The sequence below is a fragment of the Misgurnus anguillicaudatus genome, chromosome 11 (genome assembly GCF_027580225.2).
Source record: "Misgurnus anguillicaudatus chromosome 11, ASM2758022v2, whole genome shotgun sequence".
In the NCBI taxonomy this organism is placed as follows: domain Eukaryota; kingdom Metazoa; phylum Chordata; class Actinopteri; order Cypriniformes; family Cobitidae; genus Misgurnus; species Misgurnus anguillicaudatus.
The window spans coordinates 2,324,944-2,344,130 of NC_073347.2; the positions used below are offsets into that span (position 1 = coordinate 2,324,944).

Below are 19,187 nucleotides of genomic sequence, written 5' to 3' on the forward strand. Positions count from 1 at the left end.
TTAACTCATGAAGCAGCCTAACGCAATATTTTTACTCTAATAGCTTATCTTTCCCCACACATATGAACTGTGATCATGCACAACGAAAAAACACGCAAGAATTAAATCTTGAATGGCAAAACTATATGGCACAACGTAGTGTCAACTTAAACATAAATATGAACAATGTATTGATTGCAAAGTTAAACCATTACAGTAGAAACAGTTTTAATGCTGCTTTTAAAGTAATAACATTAACTTTACAGCGCGATGCTGAGCTACAGTGAAATAATAGAGAAGTCAGATGCATTATGTGTTAGTCACTTAACTTAGCCTCATTTGCGCAAACTGGACGCGCCCGCGCCTCGCTAAACGCCTCATCGGATTTATCATGTGTAACTTCAGCCATTCTCAGTGGTGTGACTGGGACACTAACTCCGCTTGTCATCATAAACAGATAATCAGAGTGTGATGTTTATTCCCGCTTTATTAATATGCGGCTGAATATGCTGCATTTCATCGTTTCGACACACAGCTCCATAACCATCTTGCAAGTGTTGATAGGCTATTACTCGTGAGGTGTAACCGGGTCTGTAACCAATCAGATAGCGCCGCGGGCGGGACATTGAGCAAGTCTGCAGAGTAGTGAATACAGAGAGGCTGCGCGGCAGCTATATCAGAGCCAGCCAAAGTAGTGCATTTTAAAACAAAATTGACTTTAATCAAACGATCCGTGATAAGTTTTGTGATCCGTCTCGCCACTAGTGTAGTAGCACTGATCACTTTGAGGGGGGGATAAATTTATCCCCACCGGGGATAAAAATAATGAAGCAGAGGCAGGGATACATTGACCAGAAAGGGGGAAATCCCACGCATCCCCCCCCAGCAAATCGCACCCTGGTCTCAACCCTAGAGAAAGTAGATGTGCTAACACAATGTGTTTGTGTTGGAGCACCACCTCACACGATTTTGCTATTATTAGCCAATCATCTATGTAATTTAAATGCGGATGCCCCGGAGTCTCAATGGAGCCAGTGCTGCATCCATACATTTTGTGTATGTACGGGGTGATAAAGCTAGGCCGAATGGAAGGACCCATAGATTTAAGATTGGACCCAACCCCCCATCCTTCTTGGGAATCAGAAAGTATCTGGATGTACCAGAGCAAACATAGAATGGCCAATAGCGCGAGCTGATTGTTTAGTGGCACGGAGAGAAAGATCTGTAGCTCTACGCAGCTCGTCAAATGTCTCTTTGTTTATCGCCTCGCCTGCACTCAAATCCTTTAACAGATCAGCCTGGTATGCCTGTAATATCGCCATAGTATGCAGCGCAGCACCAGCCTGACCTGCAGCTTGATAAGCCCTGCCCACGAGAGCTAAAGTTATTTTACACGGCTTCGTGGGCAGGGTAGGCTTCTTAATGCTGGGTTTACACCAACTGCGGTAGAGGCATGAAGCGTGAGTGATTTCAATGTTAAGTCAATGTGAAGACTCGTTTATGTGCGTCTTGCGGTCCCGCGGCGTGGATGAGGCTTTTGGCGAGGCGCGGAAGACACGTTTCCGCCTCATTCGCGCGTCTAGCTCGCGCGAATTGACCGTTGTGAGCGGTACACGCAAATGGGGCTTTTTGTGCATTTTGTGTTTGATGCGAATTTCGCGTCGCGTTAACCAATTACGAGCTTGCTTGCTGCTGTGGAGGCAGCCCCGCCCGGAGTCACTCATTCAACATGAATTCACGTGAGCAGTCACCCGTAGCTACTGTATATGACACAAGTTCTTATTTCTATAGAGACAAGAATAAAAAGGACCTAGCTTGGAAGAGTGTCAGTGAAGAAATTGGGCAACCTGGTAAGTTGTAATACAAATTTCACTTTTGAGTCACGTGACGTTTATTGACCCGCGCCGTTTATTTTCCCCTTATAGTAAGGTTACCAAATACAAACCAGTAACTCTCTCGATAAATGCGCAGTCAACATCAGTCATCTTGCAAACAGACAACCGCATAGCACTTGCCCCTCCCACAAGAAGCGGATTTTGCCTCTGATGCACGTCAAATGCTTGCTTTTTCCATGCGTCTACTCCGCTCTACACTCGTGAATGCATTCAAGCTGTTCAAGCGGCAAACTAGGCGCGGTAGACGTGATTTTGATGCCTGAAACGCGGTTGGTGTAAACTCAGCATTAATGAGGATGCCGAGCCAGGCGAGAGATAACTTGCGAGCATCTCTTCCACCTGTGGCATCTCGGCCAATCAATCTGCAACCTGGCTCCTCAATCGACTTTTGATCGTGCGAGGAATGCTCGGAGGCTGGTTTATCAAAGTCTGCAGAACAAAGAGAGATATCATCAATGTCATCATTATAATAATCCCCCACGTGAACCACAGAAACACCGAAGTGCGCTTCGGATCACGCGAAGAAATAAATCTTAAAGCTTTACTGACATCATTAAAGCAGGAAATAGAGGGCTGTAGTCCAAACCGGCCGTTCGTTGTAGGCTTTTAAAGAGGAATTCTATTGAAGAAAATATATCGCCTTGCAGTGAACTTTGAGCTTAATCATTTTACAGGTATTATTTATGCTATTATAGCAACAATACACACTAACTAGGGTTTAAAAAATGGTATCAGGAAGAACGTGCCCTTTAAAATTGACAGTGTGGTCAGAAAATAAGCATTTTTATTGTGAATGATTCACAACGCTTGCACTCATCAGACTGTAAAGCCGTGACCGCATGCTCATCCCCCAAACACACATGCAGCAAGTGTGTGTCGTCCTTCATCATAGCGCGAGAACAAACACAGGACATACACTGCTTGTGGCTCTTCTTACTCATATTCGCCTTTTAACTTAAACTTTTTAAATCGGAAAGAGAGAAAATCTGCACTCTATCTTGTTGGAATCTAACCCCTAACAAAGATCTCAAGTGAAGTTCAAAAGGTAAGAGAGAGATTTCAGTGTAGCACACAAGCATACAGTAGCGGTCTGAAAACAAAAGACCTGATGACACAGCGGGTGCTCATCTATTTTATAGCCTCGCATCGGGTGCGCTTTGATGCCGTCATCAACCAAGGCAATATACCTCCGGGTCAATTTCATTGACGTGTTTGCACACTATATTCAGCGGGTCAACAACAAAAGACGTTTCCCCATAGCGCTTAGCAGCGCAGCATTGTGAAAGGGAACATATTCTGTAGGTTTAAATTTTTTATCAGATTTTAGGGTAATAGGAGGGTTAACAGCAAAATGATGGTTTGTGCTGGCGCAAGCTGTTAGTAAACATCGCCCTTAGTGCTATAAATAAACTGGAGAAAAAAGGGAATGTTTTTTACTTCTGGAAACCTACTATCTTACCTCATTAAACATTATTCACTCTTGTCATCTAACTGTGAGAGCCGCACATTCTTTTCAAAGGTAATGATTCAGGCAACACAGCAAGTAAGTGCAGACAGAATAATCAATAAAAGTCTGAACATTAGAATAAGACTGTTGACCTGTGAGTCTGTGCTTCAGAACAACAGTGTGGTTCAGTGCTGCTCGCAAACAAAGCTCAAAAAGACAAAAAAGCAGCCTTGATGTTTTGTTAATAAGCAGTTCAGCTAAAAAAAAAAAAACTCAACTCAAGCAAGAGAAGTAAGAATGTGAACCAAATGTTGTTGACTAAAATAATAAGCTACTTTTTGAATAAGTTGCCAATTCCATTAGACGAAGAACAGAAGTGTTCATCTTATTACAAAAATATATAATAATAATAATGATGATAAATGTTCAACCCTCAACTTCAGAATTATTTAGTGTGGCAATCTGGATGTTTCTAAAGCCAAGACTTTGTTGAACTAAACAATCAGTAAAGAATGGCGCCAAAAATAAATTTCAAATGTTAAAAGTTAAAAATTTAAATACAAGTTGGTAAGTGCAAATTTGGGTAAAAAATGATGAACTGAATGCTACAGCCTGTCTGCATCAGACACAAACAATCCAAAACTAACCATGACAGATAATGGATCTGAAAGCTTTTTATCAATACTGCAACCGTTCCTGTATCCTTCCTGCCTACTGAAAAATCTAGCTTAGACCAGCATAAGCTGGTGAGCTGGTTTTAGCTGGTCTCCCAGTCTGGTTTTAGCTGGTTTTGCTGGTGTAGCAAGCTGGTCTAGCTGTGTTTTGGTCGCTTTTTAGCTGATCAGGCTGGGAGACAAGCTGACTCACCAGCTTGACCAGCTTTGCCAGGTTGGTAAGACCAGCTACTGCCACCTTACACCAGCTAAAACCAGCTACCAGCTTATGCTGGTCTTAGCTGGATTTTTCAGTAACTTCAGCTGTCCCAGTAAAACACTTTTGATACCAACAGCACGATTACATGCAGCCGCATGGCACCACGTCCCAAATGATTGTTGTGCTTGACTTCGTGTGGCGTTGTGCAGTCCGATATGTTTAAAACATTAATTACTGCAAGAGTGCTTTCAATCAATTGAAAAATCGTTAACAGTAAAAGTGCATTAAGCCTTTACTGTAGTGTCATATAGCCAATGACATAAAAGTGTGCGTAAAATGCCAGCTTCAACACACGAATTAAAAGATTTTATTTTGTCTACTGTAAATAACATGCTAGTGGGATTGTAAATTGAGTCAATGTAGTTGGTGTTTTGATAAAAATTTATCTCGTAATAAAATATAATGACTAATAGACACAGTGTATAACTCTGCCTCACATTGGCACTGTGCACAGTCGCATGAAATTCCGTGCGTCCATGACAAAATATAAGTTTCATTATCATCAAGTGTTATTTTTCTAGTTGTTCACCTCGCTTTCCGGGTCGTTGATACACTATTTGTTGTAATTATAGCCAAGAAGCACACAAAGGGCACTTTTCCCGTAGTCACCTCAGACCTGTGGCGTACTTTTAGCAAAGATGCTTATATTTTGAAGAGTTCAATCTTCCATTAGAAAACCTGCAAGTTTAGTGTGTAGCGCCTCAGCCACCCTGCTAAAAAAACAGACACCATCACAGAAATTTTATTGGTTTTATTGGGAATTTTATTGGTTCTAATGGAATATGGCCCAAAACACACTACAGTGTAGTGGTTTTAATGGTAAAAGCTAATGGTTCCTATTGGTATTTTAATGGAAACCATTAGAATTTTCTTTAATGGTTTTATTGTTTTTTCAGCAGTCAATAATGATGATTAATGATATATGTTGTGGGCGTTCAGAGTGTTACGACAGTCAGTTACCATTTACATTTTAGTTTCTTGCCAGAATTTAAGATTACATTTTAATCTGTTCATTAAAAACGGCTTCTGGTCTTCTTCCCTGTGTTTGGCAGCGTTGCTATGCTAATCTTGCAGGCTTCCCTGAACAGGGTCTTTGCTTTTAGTATCCTAACCGTATTTTCATTTTCTGTATCGGACTCTCTCAGATCCACTGCGGATGCCATTTCGTTGCGTTAGCAGCCAGCCTCGTCTTGCATGATGTTAAAAAGCCCAGGTGTGTGTTTGGCATCGAGCATCATTGTGATCATGACTAGTTTAACTTCTGTGTGCTTGTTTCATTTTTTCACCGGCTTCATGCTTTGCGCATTTTTATTGATTTAATTCTTAACGACAGTTAATCGAAGATCGATTAATTGTTAACATCCCTACCACAAACTTATAATTACAATAGACTCCACTATGCTAAGAGTGAGCACGTATCTTTTGGTTTTCTTCAAAACAGTTGCAATATAACATAAGTGTACCCAGGTATGGGTCAAAAGCTTAGTCTGAGTGCAGACCTGAATAGCGAGGATTGTGGCGGAGGGATAATCAAGTACAGTTCAGTATAGTAAAGTACAAAGTGAGCGCGCCCCCTTTAGCCGTGTTGTTCCATTATCACCATGCAAAGTATTGTCAGTTCTTAATGCATTTCCAAATGTTTTCTATTGTTCACAGTTATGACCATTGTGCCTGTACATTCTGTGTTAATTGGTTTACTGTTTTTGGATTAACCTTTTGTCACGTCATCTCATGTTTTTGGAATATTGCCTGTTTATATCTTTTGCCCATTACTTTTCCCTGCCTTCTGATTTGGATTGTCTGCCTTGCATGGATTCTCAACCTGCCTTCATGTTTAGTGCATTAGTTTCTAATTATTGCCAGAATATAAAAACAGTATCTTTCTTATCCCTGACATCAGTTCCTTCACCATCCCCTTTTACTCCTATATGTTTTTGCCTATATGTAATCTTCAGTAAGGGTCTAGGGGATGCCTCTCTATAGCCTACCCAGTCTCACAAAATTATGTACCTATAGTCATGTAATTTTTTTATTCTTTTTTGTGATACTGGCACGAATTTCCCCATTTTTCATGATCATATAATTCGCTTCGGTTTAGGGTTAGATCTGGTGTTTGCATTAGGATATCACTATTGGTTCATCCAATTATTTTTTTTTTTTAATATATATTTTCTAAATGTTAAAACATTGTTGCCTGGCGTTAGGGTTAGAGTTGGGTTTGGGTAAGGAAGTCATTTTATGTTAATCTAACCCTAAACAGAAGCGACAATGGTAAGAAAATAGGACAAAACAGTTGAGTAACCAATATGTGACAATGACACATACTGTAAACAGAAATTTGTGATATAGATCACAAAAAATGTGGAAATTTGTGACAGTATCACGAAAAAGAATCAAAAAATTACGTGACTATTATAGGTACGTAATTTCTTGTGACTGGGCTGCTATAGCTGACAACAACCCAAAACTGTCTACCACGTACATAACTTGGTAAGCTTAACATTATACAAACAGATGAACACATGAACTTGAACATTTCCCATGCCAAGAGGCAGAAACTGTACTTGTAATATAGCCAGAGTTTCTGTCCAGGTAAATCAGTTTATGACGTACTGGGAAAAAAAACTATATTTTGGGCAGCTTTTATCATTTCTTCCTACATGATACCAAACTTACATTTCAATAACACGTTTTAAATGATAAACAAAAACTGCATATTTTCTATTTCATCTCAGAAATAAAGGTACAAAAGTTGTCACTGGGACAGTACCCTTTCAAAAAGGTACACTTTTGTACCCAAAGAGTGCATATTAAATACTTCAAAGGTACATATTGGCAGTTCAAAGATACATTTGTACCTAAATAGTACATATTTGACCTTTTTTAAAGGGTACTGCCCCAGTGACAGCTTTGTACCTTTATTTTTGACAGTGTACCAGCAACTGCGGTGACACTTTCATCTATAAGCAATATCGGTCTAAGCAATGAATGTTTGTGAATCTTTCATTTGGAGGGCGTCAATCTCTTTTTTGGACATGTTGGTGTTCCAATTTCTTCCCAAAAAGTTTTCTTCCATTTTTTTCCACATTTCTGTGTGAAGTTTGCATGTTCTCCCTGTGTCAGCGTGGGTTTACTCTGGGTGCTCCGGTTTCCTTACAGGCCAAAAACATGCAAGTCAGGTGAATTAAAGATACCAAATTGCCCCTCAATCAACTTGTGTATGGATTAGCCAGTTCTCATCATGAATATAGCCATAGATGCTGGATATCTTAAGGAATCTTGTTACTTTGGAGCATGTACTATTTCTCGGTTCAGAACTTATGGAAATGATTTTAAAAGAATCCATGCGTTTATAAGTAGTCTGTCCTTAGATTTCACATAAATAGCCTTCATGAATTACAGGCAGAGCAGAAAATGATTTCCCTGATCTTGTAGGAAATAACTTACCTGGCGCATAAAGATATATTCACCAAACAGATCAATACCATCTCTGGATTTACGAATATAGGGTGGGTTGCACTAACAAGGATTAGAGCCCTATTTTAAAGATCTAAGCGCATTGTTTAGAGGATTAGTCTATTTTCTTAAAAGAAAAATCCAGATAATTTACTCACCACCATGTCATCCAAAATGTTGATGTCTTTCTTTGTTCAGTCGAGAAGAAATTATGTTTTTTGAGGAAAACATTGCAGGATTTTTCTCATTTTAATGGACTTTAATAGAGCACAACATTTAATACTTACCTCAACACTTAACAGTTTTTTTTCAACGGAGTTTCAAAGGACTATAAACAATCCCAAACGAGGCATAAGGGTCTTATCTAGTGAAACGATTGTCATTTTTGACAAGAAAAATTAAAAATATGTACTTTTAAACCACAACTTTTCGTCTAGGTCCGGTCCAGCGCGACCTAACGTAAATGCGTAGTGACGTAGGAAGGTCACGTTTTACATATATAAAACGCAAATTTACCATTGTAAACAATAAACTGACACAAAGACATTATTTAGTATCAGTTGACATACAACAATGTAGGAACGATCCTCTTTCACCACACTTGTAAACACTGGGGCGGAGTTTCGCGTTCGTCCTCTGTGACCTCTTGACGTCATGACGTATTGCGTGGGGTCAGCTGGCGCATCACGACCAGATCTACATGACGAGAAGTTGTGGTTTAAAAGTGGATATTTGTTATTTTTATTGTCAAAAATGACAATCGTTTCGCTAGATAAGACCCTAATGCCTCGTTTGGGATTGTTTAAAGTACTTTGAAACTCCGTTGAAAAAAACTGTTAAGTGTTGAGTTAAATATTAAATGTTGGGCTCTATTAAAGTCCATTAAAATGAGAAAAATCCTGCAATGTTTTCCTCAAAAAACATAATTTCTTCTCGACTGAACAAAGAAAGACATCAACATTTTGGATGACATAGTGGTGAGTAAATTATCTGGATTTTACTGGAAGAAAATTGACTAATCCTTTAAAGGGCACGGCATTGTCCGATTTCACTTTCGCTAATTCAACGATGGGAAAAATAGTTTGTGCGGCAAGCGCACAGTCTTAAAGGGTTGTTCCTATTTTTGTAATGAGTAACGGGAGTGTTTTGGGCGTAATGTGCAATAAACCAATGAGAGTCTCAGCTCTCATCCCCTTTAAAAGCCAGTTGCAAGTTGATAAACGAAGCAGAGGATGTTAAAAATTGCGTTGTTATAATTTGTATTGAAATAGTTTTTTTTATTAAAACCTTTAAAAGTCGTTTTCTTTCAGTCGTTGAAGGAAAATTGGCAGGCTTTTAATTGCTGTAAATGGATAGCCTATATATGATCCGTGTAATCTGAAAAAATAATTTACAAATATTGTAACAAACAGGAGAGAAAGATTTTACAAACATGTGGAGAGCTTTCAGTTATCAAATAACTTGTAGAGGACAATAAGTAAAATCAAAAGGTTTTTGAATTTTATGTCACTTATTCACTTTTTACATTGACTAAAGTTAGCCAAGCAGTGTCTGGGACATGCCAAAATTGCATACACCCAATCAAAGAAAATGGTATAAAATAGGAAATACATATTTCAATAGACTTATCACTGATCTTGTATGTGTGTAAATGTGTGGCCATTTATAATAAAACCTCATTATTTCATTATTTTGAATTATATTCATGATGACTGAGTGATTCTGATAAGGACAGCAAAAGGCACTTTATAGTGATATTGACCCCTACAGTATACATGCAAAGACATGTTTTTTAAATACACATGATAGAGTCTGATTTCAGCAGTATTAACAGCAGTACCAGTGACATGTAACCGGTGTTTATATACTGCCCTTCTCCTCTGTCATGCACGCTAAAGTCAGGAAGTGAAGCGTTGTGAACGAATCTTTTTCATTTTATCACAATATCTGAGCTTCACAATATATCCTGCCACACTGTCCTGTTAATCAATACATTAAATTGTTTTAATAGATCGTCAAATGTTTTTTATTTGAAATGCCCTTTATATTACCAGAATATGTAGGTAGTGATTTATGTAATAAAAATTACATTTCCTTTGCTTGCATAAACTTTTTATTTCCTTTTCGAAAAACGTCACCATTGTTGCTGTTTAATAACATCGGCAAATTCATCATGGTGGATCAAATAAATCACAGATGAAGGTTTTAATACAGGTTAAAGTTTTAAACTAAGATTTGTTAATCAGTGTTTACATTTAAGTGGTGCAACACAGCCCATACAGGTTGATTGAACTTAAAAAGTTTATGGAAACTCGTTGCCCTAAAAAAAGTTAATTTTGCCTGGTTGAAATAACAATTAATTTTAAATTTAATGTACTTAATGTTTTAATTTCTTCCAATATTCCTGCACTCTTAACCTGGATTAGTTGACATAGAAATTTGTGAGGAAACCAGTTGCATATAACTTTAGTTTTTATCACTTTATATAATGGTATTATAACACAAAATGAATGACTGACTTTAAGTCAATCATTGAATAAACGTGATTCTAAACAGAAACACACACAAAACTGTGTTTTTGACATACATTGTCAGTACTGTGGAGAGACATCCAATAAAATGTTCTGAACAGGGTTAATGTATGGAAACACTGATCACGTGAACAGTGACTTCACAAAATTATAAATACAACAAAACAACATCAATAATATAAGAGCTTGAACCTATATGACATTTTATCAACAAATATTTGAGTAGAGTAAGTTCTTATCAGTTTTTATTCTGTGAAAAAGCAGAAAATAATCAAAATATTCAGGCGCAAAGGATTATGGGTATTCCTCACAACATGAACTAATACTTTTAAGTTCATTTTACTTGAATGTTTTAGTTTAATGGATTTGTAAGCTTAAAAGTTATATCAACTAAACTTTTTAAGCTTTGGCTTCAAAACAGAAAATATTAAGTGATGTTTACTTGATTGTTTAAGTAAAGACAATTTCTGGGTTAAGAGTGTAGATTAGCTCTTAACTCCACTTAATTTAATCCTTGTTGTTTCGAACCATCCATAAAGTTCAAGGACTGTGGATGACATTGTTTCATTCTTAAGTCAACTTTATTTGGCTTGGAAACATGCAGACACTATTAACAACACAAAAAAAACAGCAAGTATTTATGATTCCAAAATCATACTTGTACAAATTGACTACAATCATATTTCTACAAATTATGCTGCAACTTTAAAAGCAACATGTATGAACAAAAATGTGTTATCAACAATTATCACTTTTACTATGGAAACTCCAACAAAAGCTGAGCACGGTGAAGTCTGGGTCCATACTTTTTCAAACTACAACATTTGTGTATGTGTCTAAGTATGTTGCAATACATATAAAATACATTTTTATACTTTTTGTTTTTTATATTTTATTAAAGTCTTACACTTTTATAGGACCAATGACTATAAATAATCATTTTTAAATTGAACCATCTCTTTTGATGCAATCATGTGATTGATGAAGCTTTAAAGCGACACTTCACTTTTTTGAAAATATAAAAATTTTCCAGCTCCCCTAGAGTTAAACATTTCATTCTTACCATTTTGGAATCCATTCAGCCGATTTCCGGTCTGACGCTATCACGTTTAGCATAGCTTAGCACAATCCATAAAATATGATTAGTTTTGATATTTTTCCTGTTTAAAACGACTCTTCTGTAGTTACATCGTGTACTAATTGATTAATTAATTGATTTTCTAGGCAGATATGGTTAGGAACTATACTCTCATTCTGGCGTAATAATCAAGGACTTTGGCTGCATGAGGCACAATGATATTACGTAGCAGCCGAAAATAGTCCCCTTCGTATCTTTCAATAGCAGAGGACTATTTTCGGGTGCTACGTAATATCATTGTACCGCCAGACCCGCCAGATCAGCTGAATGGATTCCAAAATGGTAAGATTTAAATGTTTAACTCTAGGCGAGCTGAAAATGAGCATATTTTCAAAAAAGTGGAGTGTCCCTTTAAGGTATTAACAGTTTATTCAGAACTTATATACTTATTTTCAAGTACTCTTTGCTTTGAACCAATATTTGGATTTATAAGAGGTGGCTGGTTTGCTTGATGTCTTACATTTCTTTTATACAAATGCCTATGGAGAAAATTCATCATAGTCACTGATTCAAAATGACCCTAAAATTGTGGAAAACAACCTTAACTCTTTCACCGCCACTGACGAGTATCTCTCAATTAAGAGAAAACATTTTCGTATCAATAATGCTTTCCTGACGAGTTTTTATTGTAATCTATAATACTGCTATTATCCACGAGGTGGCGTGCTTACCTGATTTAAAAAAAAACTGAAGCTATTCAGCTATTCAACAACATTGTAAACTCTGTGTATGTTTTGATCGTTGTTCTGAATCTGATCTCTAACAAAAGTCCTTTACAAAAATGCAATCATTAAATTTTTTTGCTCAAAATTTTTTATTTTCGAAGAAACCTACCCAGATTTGAGAGGTTATAAAAAGAGAACAAATGAAGATAGGATGATACTTTTTCTGCTTTGTTTGTTTGTTTGATTATTTAAAAGCAGAGAGTCTGTTCTTTCATTTTAAATATATTGTTTGTTTATATATTTATAAAGGAAAATTTTCTCAGAATGCATTTTGTGAAACTTTTGTAAAAATCACAAAAAAATAATGCTGGCAGGCAACTTTTTTAAGAAAGGCGGGTGGGGAATGAGTTAATAATCATTGTGCTGTACCCTTAATATTTATATAAAAAGTATGAACATGGCACATTTCACAGAAAAAAAGATCTCACCACAACATCAGACACAGGATTTTGATCTTGTTACAGATTCATGGTTCAAATATAGTTCACTTGTTGACACACTAAAAAAAAATATTAAGATTCATAATTGTAATTCAAACACAAATGTTCAGTGTCCGTACCGTGGAGTCACCTCTCAGATAATACAATGACATGGTTGGTTTTAAGAAACTGAGATTGAAAGATTGTTTAATCAACTGAACAATGCTTTCTTCGCACCCGGTATATGTAGTGGTCTTTAATCATCTATAATGTGGGTGACATGAAAACCACTCAGTTCAGCTCCCTTTCTACATTCACTAAGATTGGGGTTTACATCCGTCTCATCGACAGTCTTCCTCAAGGTGTAGGAGGACTTCCATCGTAGGAGGACAATCCTCTTGAAATACTTCACGGTGTTGTTCTTCACACTGACAAAGCAGAAGGTGTTGATCATGCTGTTGCTCATGGTGATGCACTCGATGATGTAGAAAGCCACTAGAGAGTTCTTCTCTCTGGAGATGAGCGTTGGGTAAAAATCGCGCAGGATTGTGTAGCCGTAGTATGGAGCCCAACAGAGGATGTATGCCATAAGGATCCCGATGAGAACCATGACCGTCTTCCTGCGACAGCGTAGTCGCTTCCGGATCTGATCCGTCTGGAAACCCGGAACGCTCTTGAACCAGAGTTCCCTGGAGATTCGTAAGTAGCACATGGCCATGACGAGCACCGGGCCAACGAACTCTACGGCAAAGATGAACAAGTAGTAGGAGCGGTAATATAGCTGTTGATCAACTGTCCAAATCTGGGCGCAGAAGGTTTGGCTGCGGTTGGCTCCGTGAGGAACCTTTGTCGCAGAAGCAAAGTAAGCCGATGGTATGGAAATAAGCACTGGAACAATCCACACGCCAGTTATGAGACAGTATGCCGTCTGGTACTTCATTCTGGGCCTTAATGGGTGAACAATTGCCATATACCTAAACACAATGAAAAAGTAAGATTAGGGGTGCCATGGTCATTTTCAAACTTTCTATTTTAAAGGGCGTGTCTTAAAGACGGTAGTGCTGGCGTGGTGCTATTTGATGTTGCAGGAGACACGGGGGTAATTCCAAATGATAAACTCTAATTATAAAACAAAAGGGAACAGGCAGACTGGTAAGGAAACACATCAACAACAGCGTAAAATAGACCACAATGGGGAAACAGGGTGAGTTATATGTAATTGATATGATGAGCATGATGGCTGGCAGGTGAGGATGATGACAAAACAGGTGAGGGAGCCTGAAGGATGATGGGAAATGAAGTCCAAAGGCAGATAATGGGAGGAAACAGGGAAAAATGCAGGAAAGCAGACAGGGATTGTAACAGTATGCCTAAGAAATTCTTTATTCTGTGTCCATGTTAACAGGTCACAGCATACGTCGGGTCTATCTTTGCTGCGCTGTTCACACTATAAGTTGAAGTGCATTCTTTATAGCCATGGATTGTTGTGAAAAGTGACTGTTCTACCATTATAAAGCATGTAATGTCTGCTTTGTTTTAAACGGTCACCACATCATCTTCAGCAATTTAAAGCATGCCACTTCCAGGAGTGCTTTGTCCAAACTACAAAAGCATGTTATACTTTAAATCAAGCTTTTTTAACATTTTTTTGGGCAATTTTTTGCCTTTATTTGACAGACACAAATCAAGAGATGACATGAAAGTCTGAAAGTACAGAAATGGCTTTATAACATTTTCCAGACTTATAGATCTGAATTACTTTCTGTTTTATTTGTTCCTGAATTTCTTTTGATCTCAACATGATGTCCAGCATTTAAAGATCTTTTGGTCTACTTTACTTTGTCAGTCTTTACTTTGATAAACCCATTTAAAGTATGTTTTAATGGGGGGCAAACACTTTTTCACACAGGGCCATGTGGGTTTGGATTTTGTTTTACCTTCATAATAAAAACCTTCATTTAAAAACTGCATGTTGTGTTAACGTGTTATCTTTGATTAATATTTAAATTTGTTTCATGAGACAAACATGCAAAAAAAATCAGGAAGGGGGTGTCTGTCTCAAGTGTGTTATTTGTTATTTTTGTTTATTACATGGCTCCTTGGAATGCGTGATTCTAATTGGCTAGTTGCGACATTTGCAAGTTTGTAATTTCCATATAACAACCACTCAAAACGAATAACACACAGTAACCAGGATGCTGTTTACGTTTGGTTTTAAGAAAGACAAGGCAATTTGGTATAATAATTTGTAAATATAATGTCATAAATGTAATTAAAAGACATGTCATTTTGTATAATATTAAACTGTAAAAATGATTTGCAGCTTCCTGTAGTTATATGAAAATAACGAACTTTGAATCGAGAGTGGCCAATCAAAATCAAGCATTTTAGAGAACCATGTAACAATTCTGTGATAAAAATTGGCTGCCTACAGTACATACAGTATTATCCCTGACATGATGAAGTGTTGAGTGTCACAACAGCAAAGAGGGTCTGATGCAACATATTGTGTTGTTTTGTATGTACTGGTATTTCCTTCATTGAATTGCAATAAGTAGATCAAATACTTTTTGTGTATTTTTGAAACTTTACATTTTGCTTAATAATGCACTGCAGCCATTACAGAAGACTCAGATAGGCAATTAATCTTCTTGTGTCCCTTATCATAATTAAAAAAACCTGCAATGAAGTTCAAACAAACTTTGCCCTGTCATAACCGTATCCATTAAATCTCTGTAGAACATCAAAAGCTATTTTGTTTGAAAAGATCAAATATTTCTGACATCACAACATTTTAACTTGTGTACTATAAAAGGATTATTATAGTAGCAGCAATATATTCTCTAAAACTGGATTTTTTTAAGCAAAATAGCTGTTGATGTTTTAAATAAAACCTAATATTTGTGTTTTTATATTGTCTCGGCGGGTCATAAAAAAATGCTGGTTTCTATGGTAAATAAGCATATGTTTTTGCCAGTTTACATGGCAATGTAATCTAATGGCTGTTTCCAACCAAGCACGTTTAGGCTGATATAAAGCCTGTTTTCACGTACATTACAATGCCTAGTAAGGTATGTTTATTTAATGGTCGTGGGGTGGGTTTTAAAAATAGATTCAGTGGTGCGGGCGCGAGCTGGGGCGGACCAAATAATTTCATTAAATTATTTCTGGTTGCCTGAAAGATCTGCTGATCATATTAAAGGAATATTCAGGAACATTTCATTTTCAATATGTCACCACCAATAATGCCTGTCCTTTTGAGGGTTGGGAGACTTTTTTTACACATTACGCAGGGATTTAGCCACATATTCAGCCAGATCTCAACGTGTGTACATGTAGTAAAAAATGTCATTACTTCTTTAGTCAGGAACACAACTGCCTTTATTTTAAGAAGTGTTTGTATTAAGCTTTGTGTTGTGTCACATTGTTAAGATCTCCATATGAAAACCACTGCATTAAATATTACTAAATAACTGCAAGGCTTTTGTTGGACAACATAAACATATAGAGCAGTACGTGAAGCACTCTGTTTACCAACCACAATGCATTATGAATCAATATGAAAACCAGCAGTGTTTGGCCCACAAAATAAGTGACTGGAGAGCTTTCCAAAACAAACTGACCTGTCGACAGCGATAGCCAGTAAAGCGTTTGTAGACACATAGAGAGACACAGTCCTGAGGTAGTTGACAGAGGCACACAAAACTTTCCCGTGGTCCCAGGAGAGCTGTTTGACCACATAGTAATCCACCAAGAAAGGGCAGCAGACCACGGCCACTAAGAAGTCAGAGATGGCCAGGTTGGCGATGAGTAAATTGGTGAGGTTTCTGAGTTTTTTGTATCGGGCTAGAGTGACTATGAACAATAAATTGCCAAAGCCACACACCAGCATGATGCAGACGAGGACTACTCCAATGACGATGGTGGCCACAAAGTAGGCCAGCCCCTGCGTAGTGTCCGGCATCTCCTCTGCGGGTACGCCATAGTCCATGTCGTAAAAGTCTGTGTCTACAGTATCGTGCACATCGAGAACGGGCACTTGATTATGGGGGTTCATGAACACAGCAGCCAAATGAGTGATGTTTGCTTTCTCCATTGCAGAAACTCTTATGATGCTGTGAAGTCTTTTCTAGCCGTTCTAGCTGCTCATGATGATCCAGCCTTGCTCGGGTTAAAGCCTTGTCAAAGTGATTCAGATTTCATGCCACAGGAGAGAAAGCAAATCACACACTAGAGGTGAAACACAAAACATAAAAATCATCACCCAAACATTGATATTCATTTCATTATAATCAGAATAGTTTATATACTCTAACAAACATGACCATTGTGCCACAGAGTGTAATGCAGTGATAGACTTTTTAGAAATCTAGGCATAGCATATTAGAAACTTGCCCTGCTTATTAAGCTACATATGGAGAAAGTATTTTAAAGGGGACATATCATGAAAATGTAAAAATGCTATAATTGGGTCCCCAGTGCTTGTATCAACCTAGAAAATGTGATAAAGATCACCCCAGTAACTTAGTTTTGGTAAACCATTCTCTGGAAGCATGTGATAGCCATTGAAATTTGGCTCCCCTTGTGATGTCAGAAGGGGATAATACCGCCCCTTAATCTGCAATATCCAACCACGGCACTGCCATTTAGTGCAGAGATCAGCTCGTTTGCATTTAAAAGGACACAAAAAATTGCACATTTTTGCTCACACTTTTAACATGTTATAATAAATGATCTGTATGTTATTTTGAGCTAGAATTTTACATACGTACTCTGGGGACACCAAATATTTATTTTGCATCTTAAAATGTCCCCTTTAACATGAAAAAATATGCACACTTCACCTTTGACAGTTTTAGAGCTCCAATACAAACTGGTTAAAAAACTGGTCTTATTAATGCATTTCTTTTTGTGAAAGTAAAACAAAGTGTAGTTTTCATTGGTAGGCTACGGGTTGCAAGAATGTAATGGAAAGCATACAGCCTTTATGCTAAAACACTGAAGTGAGTTCATCACAGCAGAAAGAAGATCAGACAAGCAGCATTCAGATTTAAGAGTGTGAATCTCATCATCTATGAATCAGACATGCTCTCTCAGTTACTATTTTCTTACTTCAGACTACTGCTTCTGCATGTTAACTTATTACTGCCACTGTTTTATTCAAATTCAGCATTTTTGTTATTTAAAATGCATGATGTTTTGTTGAGAGTCTGGCTATATAAGGTGAAAGGGGAGTTTGACGTTGATTTAAAAGATGTGAAATAAGCAACTTTATTATTTTGATAGTGTTTTATTGTATAGAACGTGCACTCACATTATGCTTATCCTACTACATGTCGCCCACAATAAGCACATAATGGTCTTTGAATGTGAAAACAATGACTGTAAAATAAAGTGCTTCCATTACTTTTTAAACATTTTGCTTCCCTGAAGACACCATACATTATCCTTAAATAACATTTTGGTAACACTTTGCATAAATGCATTATAGATTGTTTATTTGGATAAAGTAGCCTACTTAAATACATAAGTAAGATAATTAAAGATTACAATGCGTTATGATGATACATGTAATTTATATTTGATGAATAAGCATTATTTAACATTATACAGGATATTAAAAACTGCTGCGATTGTAGTTTAATGCTTTTAGAATAATATAATAAGAGGTAATAAGATGTCATGAACTTGTAATTAAGGACATTTATTAATACGCCTTCATGACGCACTAAATGTGATCCTAATGGTGTCACAAATCTGTCAAAAAATGATCGTTTTTGAAATGTAAAATCAATAATTCCGTCTGCTGCACGTAATGCGCAAACAGACACGTTTAATAAAGTAAAAGAACTTGATAAATGACAATTTACATTTTAAACAAAGTTAAAGCTGTAGCACATACAAATGGGCATGCAACTAAAAACTTGACGCATTTCAATAACTCGTTTTTGAAGTTTAATAACATATTACTTTCTTATATGAATCTATACAGAACGATGAAGTTTTCTCGTCTCATATGTTGTGCGTAAACTTACCGACTTTCACGCGTCCCGTCATTTTCTGCTATAATCGCTTATCTCTGATGGTTCTTTTTGTGTTTTATTCACATCATTTCTGGTTCATCTACAGCCAGATGGAAATGCTGGAGTGTGCTATCTCCTCTTGTATCTCTCCCTCTTGTGGCAGATGTTTAACTCTGAACATTGACGTCTTCTGCACCCACCTGTTAACTGGGAAGATGCGATGACGCACCGCATTGCTTTATTACACATAATCCACTGTTTATAACATTACATCATTTATTCATTTACAAAGAAAGAGCATTTTCATATTTAGTCTTTAATTAACATTACATTGTTTTTAATTACATCATGTAATTACATTTTCATCATGGAAATGCAGTGTTTTCTGTTGAATCGAAGGGATCCGTCGGGATTGTCTTTTTTAAATCATGTAAGACAAATGAGGAAAAGTATGGAAAGTTATGGAAAAACTGAAAATGTCAGAGTGGTTTGCCTGTGTCAACCAAGGGGTTGTTTCTGACTGGCTTGTATATATGTAACACATAGTAATTAAGATTTAGAGCAAATTTAATTCTCAGCTTTTTTACTTTTAGTATAAATATATTTTAGTTATAAAGAATATTTATAATTCTATGCATTTC

The 19,187-nt window shown here is 37.0% G+C and overlaps 1 protein-coding gene across 1 annotated transcript; it reads right to left on the minus strand.

Moving 5' to 3' along the window:
* Positions 1-10,815: 10,815 nt before the first annotated feature.
* prokr1b (prokineticin receptor 1b) lies at positions 10,816-18,747 on the minus strand. The gene is made up of 3 exons (XM_055170624.2): positions 18,559-18,747; positions 16,147-16,753; positions 10,816-13,497 (listed from the first exon to the last, which is right to left on the minus strand). Exons 2-3 carry the CDS (start codon positions 16,617-16,619, stop codon positions 12,780-12,782), a joined length of 1,191 nt encoding a protein of 396 aa, XP_055026599.2. The 5' UTR covers positions 16,620-16,753; positions 18,559-18,747; the 3' UTR covers positions 10,816-12,779.
* Between the last annotated feature and the right edge of the window lie 440 nt (positions 18,748-19,187).